This window comes from Nuphar pumila, chromosome 15, assembly GCF_984573655.1.
Source record: "Nuphar pumila chromosome 15, dmNupPumi1.hap1.1, whole genome shotgun sequence".
Taxonomy (NCBI): domain Eukaryota; kingdom Viridiplantae; phylum Streptophyta; class Magnoliopsida; order Nymphaeales; family Nymphaeaceae; genus Nuphar; species Nuphar pumila.
In genome coordinates this window covers 37286465-37294470 of record NC_143263.1, presented here as the reverse complement: position 1 = coordinate 37294470, position 8006 = coordinate 37286465, and the positions used below count along the sequence as shown (strand labels likewise).

At 40.3% G+C, this 8006-nt stretch overlaps 1 protein-coding gene across 1 annotated transcript; it reads right to left on the bottom strand.

The window, feature by feature from the left end:
* Positions 1 to 605: 605 nt before the first annotated feature.
* On the bottom strand, positions 606 to 7173 carry LOC149815152 (uncharacterized). Its single transcript, XM_089988752.1, has 7 exons — positions 6696 to 7173; positions 6194 to 6507; positions 3848 to 4576; positions 3129 to 3257; positions 2580 to 2783; positions 2158 to 2358; positions 606 to 1120 (listed from the first exon to the last, which is right to left on the bottom strand). The coding sequence occupies exons 1-7, from the start codon at positions 6949 to 6951 to the stop codon at positions 998 to 1000; spliced, it is 1956 nt and encodes a 651-aa protein (XP_089844878.1). The 5' UTR covers positions 6952 to 7173; the 3' UTR covers positions 606 to 997.
* Between the last annotated feature and the right edge of the window lie 833 nt (positions 7174 to 8006).

Sequence of the window (8006 nt, the reverse complement as noted above, 5' to 3'; positions counted from 1 at the left end):
GTTTATTTTCAATAATAATTAAAGATTATAGCTAATGCACTGATTTAATGTCTGAATTTGACTTTTTTCTTATATGTTTAATAGTATCATGTTTGCCGATAAATTAACAATATATAAGCTATATACAGCCGATATGCAATATGAATGTCAAACGATAATTTCCCATTATATTAACTGGTGTTACAAGCCTAACACCAGACAAGCCATGAGCAGCTCGGATTTTCCACCTCCACATGTATAGCATTTAGTTTCATAAAAGGAAAATGGGACAATTGAAGGGGGGGCTCCCCCCTTGTCTGGCAGGAGCAGTTAGTGCACGTCACCTTATGTTGGGACACTGCAGGTTCTAATACCAATGTTATAGTTGTATAACTGGTAAGGGTCAGACTAACCCCAGCTTTCTCTGTCAAAAAATTTTTTTCTGGAAAGTGGAAACTTAATCCAGGTTAACGAGAATATTATCATTCCAGTCTATCATATTTAAGCATGCAAAAAGATCCAGAGCTTTGGGTACTTTTATCGAGGTTAACTAAAATACCCGAACTCCACGCATTGAACATATATATATATATATATATATATATATATATAGAGAGAGAGAGAGAGAGAGAGAAATGCACTCCAAGCTTATAATTTTAGTTTACAGATCTCTCTCATACGCTTGCAATGAAATTTGACACAATGGCGTGTATACACAAATGCAAGCAACCATCATTAATTTACAAGCATTCGTTTTCCACCTGCTTCAGGGAAAACAATATCCACCTCTCATTAAGAAAATGAAAAGGGGGGTGCACAATATAACCCTAGATCGTAGAGTAAAAGATTAGGGTTTACCAGCATCCCCCAAAACCAATTTCACAATCTCCCCAAACTAGGGAAAGGGTCAGACTTGCTTTTACCCTTTGATTGCGCAGACAGGGTTAGCTCCCTCTGACCCAGGAGGTTGGAAAGCCTCACTGTAGAAAGCCAGAGTTACGACAAATCTCCCAATGCCTCACTGCACAATTTCACAGTGGTCTGCAAGCAGCCTGGATATGAAGGGAGAAAGAGCTGCCAATAATGCCTTAGGGCATTCCTCGTGGGGAAGATGCCCACATCCAGATATTGCAACAAGCCTCTGTAAGAAAATCAAAAGAGGGCAACTGGTTATAAAAAAAAACATGATTAGTAGACAGACAAAAAAGTGTGGTCTAGGTGATATATCATATGTTAATCCATTTCATCCTCCTTTTCCCTTCCAGTTAATTCATTTCATCCACCTTTTCCCTTCCCAAGGGATATACTGATAATGAACAGCTTTTTGACCAACGTATCGCTTTAATAGGTTTGTGGCAATCCCTGGTAGAGGGAGCTTTGCTAGCAGTGAAATACACAAGTCAGAAAAGATAACTCAAGTCTCAGGAGACCGAGGACTCAAAATATCATAGATGCCAAAACGGGTACAGAAATGGGTAATAAGGTACTGGTGCATGAGGATCTGAAAAGGTCTAGGCAGGTTTTCTCTTGGAACACAAAATGAAACAGTTTTGACAAAACTGTTTATGAGATTCTAATTAACATGTGTGTATGTGTGTTTTGTAACATCATCAAACAACATTATTCTCGACATAATTGTGATCCTATTAGATGGTGCTTCATTTTGGATGGAGATGGCTAGCTAAAGCCTGTGTGAACACAAGTTCCACTACTTTGAGATATTTAAAACATCAAAAAGATCAATATATATATAGAAACCTACAAAATGGGAACTGTGATAAATAAAGCATGATATTGGATTTTCGGTGCTTTTTTCGAAATTCCGACCCCATAGATGTGTTCAGTTCAGCATGATTGATTTACTAGAAAAAATGCTATTTTGATCCGCAAAAATTTATGAAAATTGTAGACCATTGATTTTTTAAACCTTATAAAAACTTATCCATGTATCAGAGGAATAAAATGCTCCAATAAGTGATTCCTATAAAAACAAGCATATAGATCACATCTGTTCGGTCATAATTTTGAGAAAACACTGGAAATCCAAAAGCATGTTTCATTTAGCACCGTGCCCATTTTGTAGGTTTCCATTTCCCTATATATATATATATATAAATATATATATATAGTGCCTCAATAACAACCTCAATAGATTGGGGAAGATATGATGGAACTTACAGAATTTAAGAGTTTTAAAGCAAGAGCCTGGGATGATTTAAGTGAAACGAGAACATCTTCTGCACCTGCAACAACCAAAACTGGCAGGTTCCCAACTGCTTCCAAAAGAAGGGACGCATTCTGAGGGGAAAGAACACTAGCAAATGACAACTTCCCAATTTCGTGAAGTGCATCATCCCAACCCTCAACACATAATGGCGCCTGATTCCAAATGTTATTAAGTCAGATCAGTAAACTGCCAACGGAACTTGTTCAATAGTCTAATCAACATATAACAAAATTTTACTTTGACACCAAACATTGAGTTGCAACTGGTAAAGGGATTCCCATCACAAGTAATACACAGGAGATACTGCAACAGTACTGTCAGAATATAACATGGTGTTAACATAAACACTGTTGCCAACTCGGCTGAATCTTACCTTGTACAGACTCATAACTTCAGGTGTGAGCTTCCTTGCATCATACCAGGCTTGGCGATTAACCACTTGCGTGATTTCAGTGCGTAGTAGTGGGCGAACCATGTGCTTCTTCCCTAATGATGTATGCAAAAGAATTCGAGCAAAGGCTGGAATAACTTCTCTGGACAGGTTGACACTAATAAGAACCACTCCTCTGATATCCACCTGAAAAAACAAAAAAGATATACATAACTATAATTGAACAAAACCGCAGCAAGAAGGAACAAAATTTGAAACAGAAAGTGGCTCATTATGTATAGTAAAGTGGCTCATTATGTATAGTAAATCCCCATGGTAAAGGTGCCAAGAAAAAATTCAGAAAAGAGAAAAGGAGAAAAAAAAGCAAGGTTTGTACATCAATTACAGCAACAATCAAGTGAAAGAACCAAAAGGTTTCCAGGTTGCAAGGTCTAACAAGACACTTTGCAACTAAAATTCAACTAAAAAATTAATAAAACATTATTTCCAAAACTCAAGTCAAAAAAGCATGATAAGAGTCATCAAATCCACCTTCATGAACTTGCTACATGTCCGCACTCTTTCAGCAGCCTTCAAAGCAATAAGTCCTCCATCATCATGACCAACAAGCACCACTGAAGAGAAACCCATTGCAAGACAAAAATCAAGAAGCAAATCAACCTGTTTGGATCATCATTACAAAAGAGTCAGATGGTTGAATTTTGAAAGGATTCAAAAAATGCATACATCTAAATAAAAAACTGAAACTTTGTAACAGAGCATGTTATGGAACTCAATCGCGTATCAAATGAATGCAGCGATATTAACAAGGTACACATCCAACAAATATTTGTGTGGTTGTATCTGAGTTTAAAGGCCAAAATCATTTGAATTGTTGCAATCAACTGCTTTAAAGAGGACATGGCGAAAGGAACTTGAACACCAAACGGTTGTACCATGGAAGAATTGATGCCAAACAAATTGCTTTGTATGATTAGTTTTCACAGGTGGGAGGCATCAAACACCTTAAGAAATCACTCTTGACCCTACATCGGAGCTAGCAAATTTATGAAAATAAGCATTAATAGAAAAAATCCAGCCATACATATGAAACCAAACAAAAAGTGCATCAGAGGGGTTGGGGAGGGGGTCAGGAAGAGCTGCTTCTTCTCCAGAAAATGCTTCAAATGAAATGAAATAGGATGAAAACTATATGCATAGCATTATGATCAAGCATAACTACTAAACAACAATATTATATTCATAAGCACCTGTGACTCAAGACCATATGGATTTGGCAACTGCTTGGCCTCCCAATCCGATCTCCTAGGACGAGAAGTCAGTCCCCAACCAGGCCGATCAAAAACAGATACTGTACACCTAGTCTGCCTCGCCAGAGGGCCCATCACATGCCTCCATGAGAACACTCCTCCTCCAAATCCATGAACCAAAACAATGCCACAGACACCATTCTCCACTCCTTTAAGGTCTTCGTTCTTATCACTTGAAAAGCTTGGTTCTTTGATGTGATCATCCAAATTTAAGCAAGGGATCTCATCAGGGAAAAGATTAACAGCAGCAGACCCAGTCAACAGAGGAGCATACAATGAGTCATCATCACATGCACTGCTCACACTCCGATGTAGACAAGAGGTTTTGGATGGAACAGTAAGGAGTGGTCTGTCCAACTTGAGTCTGCCAGGCATTACCTGTGTAAAGCTGAGTGGGTTGTGCTCCAAAAAGGCAGAGCATGCCAGGGATTGGGAGACTGGAGAATTAGGATGGCTTAGCTTGTAATGAAGCAGAATACCTTGGTATACCATGAACAAGCTATCCACATCAGAAAGTAACCTGACTTGTAGGTACCCTTCTTCATGGGCTGCCACAGCTGCCGTCGCAGTTGCAGTTCTTCTCCTGGCCTCACTATCACTTTTAGAACTCTTTCCAATGATAGGAGTTGGCGACCGTGGGACTTTGAGGTACCCAGGAAATCCAAAAACCTGTAATGATGGTGCAAAACACAAAAAACAGCAACACCCTTAACTGCATGTATGGAACCCATTTTTCTTGCTTAATTTTCCAAACCTCATGCTTGAATTGCAAATCTAATAGGCTATTTTAAATAGTTGACTGTACAACTAAGAAAGTAAGAATCTACAGCACAAAGAGAAAGGACAAACAGCTTGGCAAATTACACATGATATATTCCCTCTTTGGAGAGGTAAAACAAAGCCCAGTTTAAGCTGGAGCTGAATCCAATAAACAAAAAAGTTTTTGCAACTAACCATAAATAAATGGATAGCACATCAACAAGATAAAACTCTGAGTCCTAGAAATGTTTAAAGTGCCTTGAGATTTCAAGAAAACAGGACATACTAGTCCGGAAATAAATAAAAAATTGACAAAAAGGCTTAAAAATTCTGTACATCAATAAACAAATAGCTGGTCAATTTTTCCAGATACTTATTGCTATAATTTAGAAGGCTCACATTTTCTAATGAATAATGCAATTACAAATCCCATATCTAGATTTTCAAATTAAACAGAAAATCAACCTTTTGCCACTCTCCTCATCATAATGAGTTTCGGAGAACACCTACCAGTTCTTGTAAGATAGAAACCAATTCATAGTTTTAAGTATCTTATTATAGCATAATTATAGATGGTCTATCTGACCATGCTCGAAGACATGAATATTGTTCATATTTCTTTCTGCATGATAGAAATCAATTAAGAATGAAAAATAACCACTTCCCCAATCAAACGGAGTTGTTATTAACCCCAAACGATTTCCAAAGATTTGCCATAGCACCAACTCCCCACACCACCCATTCATAAAAACAATAACACTCAAATATTAGCTGTTTCAATGACAGCTCATTGGCAGCTGTAAGAATGGCAAACAACCACTTCCCTAATCAAACAGAGTTGTTATTAACGTCAAACGATTTCCAAAGATTTGCCATAGCACCGACTCCCCACACCACCCATTCATAAAAAAACAATAACACTCAAATATTAGCTATTTCAATGACGGTTCATTGGCAGCTGTGCATTCTCATCCTGCTGTTTTCAACAATACATCCTCAAAAATTGACTCCTACAGTATCCCGCAATTCATTGCAATGCCATTCACAGCATTTTCCTGTCACCAATACAGAATTGAAATTGATATATTTAACCCTATCCTATGATCAAGATAAAGTATCGAATCCGTCCACTAAACTCAAACTCAGAGGACAACCATATTGCGTTAAATAAGCTTGATAGCTAATCATTCAACAAAAGAGATTCAATAATTCAAGATTAGCAGCAAGTCAACACCATAAACCATGATCAAATTCGACTAGGATTTAATTACACAAGTTTGATGATCTGATAATCAAATTCTTCGGCAAACAAGAAACAGGAGGATCCAATATTACAAAACAGAATTCAAAAGACAACAAATAAATCAAGTTTATTGGTATTAGCCAGAGTTCATTCAACAGATGCAAAAGGAGCCATTTTGCAATAATGAAGATATCTTGCAACAGATAAAGCCACAACAAAGGATTCAAATAAAAGAGAGAAGGACGATTTCGGAAAGGAACACGACACAAAGAAAACCCGGTTACCGATTCCTGATCGATCCGATGGAAAAGAAGCTTCCTACGTGCCCTGCAACTGGTCCGATAAGCGACGACGACGTGTCCGAGGGCGAAAACCAGCGACGACATGAAGAGCACGGGCATCCCCCATGATTGCTTCAAGTGAAGCTTCCTCTGCACCGCGAACACCCTCGAGCTACCGTCGAATTCGTCGTCCCCCATCCCCCGGAAGACGCACGCCTTCAATGAAAGAACGAGGATTGACGACAGCGAGCAAAGCGTCGCCGTTCCGAGGTAAGGCCCGTGAGAGAGTCCGGACGCATCACATAACGAATACACGCCTACAAAAGAGAGACAGAGCAACACGGGGAAACCCATTAACCCACATTTTCTCCATATCCACCAAAGAGACAAAGACGAAAAGAAGAAAACCTTAAACCTAACCCTAATTTTCCTCAACGTAAGCCAGAAGAAGGCGAGAAAGAAAACCGGATGAAGACCCTAACCCTAAGACTACTGTGGAGCTTACATGTGATGATGAGGGATCTGACCACGGAAACGAGAGGAACGTCGACGAGGGAATGCCGGAACCCGTACCGCTCGAACTGAGTCCTCAGATTCCGGCCGGCGAACACCGTGAGGAGGAAGGAGGGGACGACGACGTCGGCCACCGCGACTATGACGGTGGCGGAGAAAAGGAGGAGCGACGCCACCATGGTCACCATGAAGAACGCCGTCCGGAGAGCCCTACGGAGCCTCTCTAGGAGGCCCTTCCCGGAAGCCATCGCTGGAAAACCAGGAGACTGGCGCCTTTCCGGCGGCTGCGGATCGAACGGGTGGTGGAGAACGACGTGGACGACGACGACGACGGGGGGAAAGAGATCATCTGTTTTCCGGCGGCATCTCTGCCATTTTTTCAGTCTGTTGCTAGACTGAGACGCCGCTGTTTCGCCGGAATTTTCGGTCTTCTCTTTTCCGTTTTTTATTTTTTTTCCTTGCCAGGAAGGTAGACGATAGAGAGAGAGAGAGAGAGGAGTTCAGAATTCAGAGGGATTCTGTCTTAAATATGTTAAAATGACGAAACTGCCACCCATATTATAATGGTCATCCAAGATAACCTGGACTTCCAAAACACTTGAAATTTCAAATGAAGTCAGTTGTGATCATATCGTATGTAGTACTGGTCACTGGTGATATTCAATCCCCACCGCACACCTCATCGGGGGAACTGTGTATCTCAGTGGAGTACTGTGAGAGTGGGGCCCATGAATATCTTAATCAGATAAGATGTGCGGTGGGGATTGAAACGTAACTGATGTTTTTTTTTTTTTTAAAGGCAAGCTGGGGTTAGGCCAACCCCTACCAGAACAACAGCCGCCCATGTGACCAAGGGATTGCATCCTGGGCCTTCAGCTTGACACGGGACCCCGCTTACCACATGGGATACCACCTCGGTGGTAAAAGTAACTAATGAATTGGTTCTATACGATATATGACCTGATCGGGTATCCTTAGATTTGCTTAGGATGAGCGGACTTCCATTTGATCTACAATTAGATTACCTCTTTGAGACTAATTAGGGTCTGTTGGTTCGAACCTCATGTAATTTGAAATAGTATATGATTCCGTCTCATGTAAAGTAGTTTTAGTCCCAAATGTTCCCATCTTTAAACTTTTTTTTTTTTTGTCTTAAGTGTTTCCCTAGAAAGGGGTGAAACGCCGCAGGACACCTAAAAAGTAACCAAGAAAACAAAAAAAGACCGCATTTCAGGTATCCAGCCATGTCCGTCGTTTGTGTTGAACGGGTGAGACGCGAACAGCAGCGACCTGCGAACGCTGC

Excerpts from the sequence above, each read along its gene's own strand:
- LOC149815152 (XM_089988752.1), bottom strand. The coding sequence starts at position 6,951 with ATGGCTTCCGGGAAGGGCCTCCTAGAGAGGCTCCGTAGGGCTCTCCGG. Across the intron at positions 3,258-3,847 it reads CATATGGTCTTGAGTCACAG|GTTGATTTGCTTCTTGATTT; the intron begins GTGCTTATGAAT and ends TGATCCAAACAG. Across the intron at positions 2,359-2,579 it reads AAGTTATGAGTCTGTACAAG|GCGCCATTATGTGTTGAGGG; the intron begins GTAAGATTCAGC and ends ATTTGGAATCAG.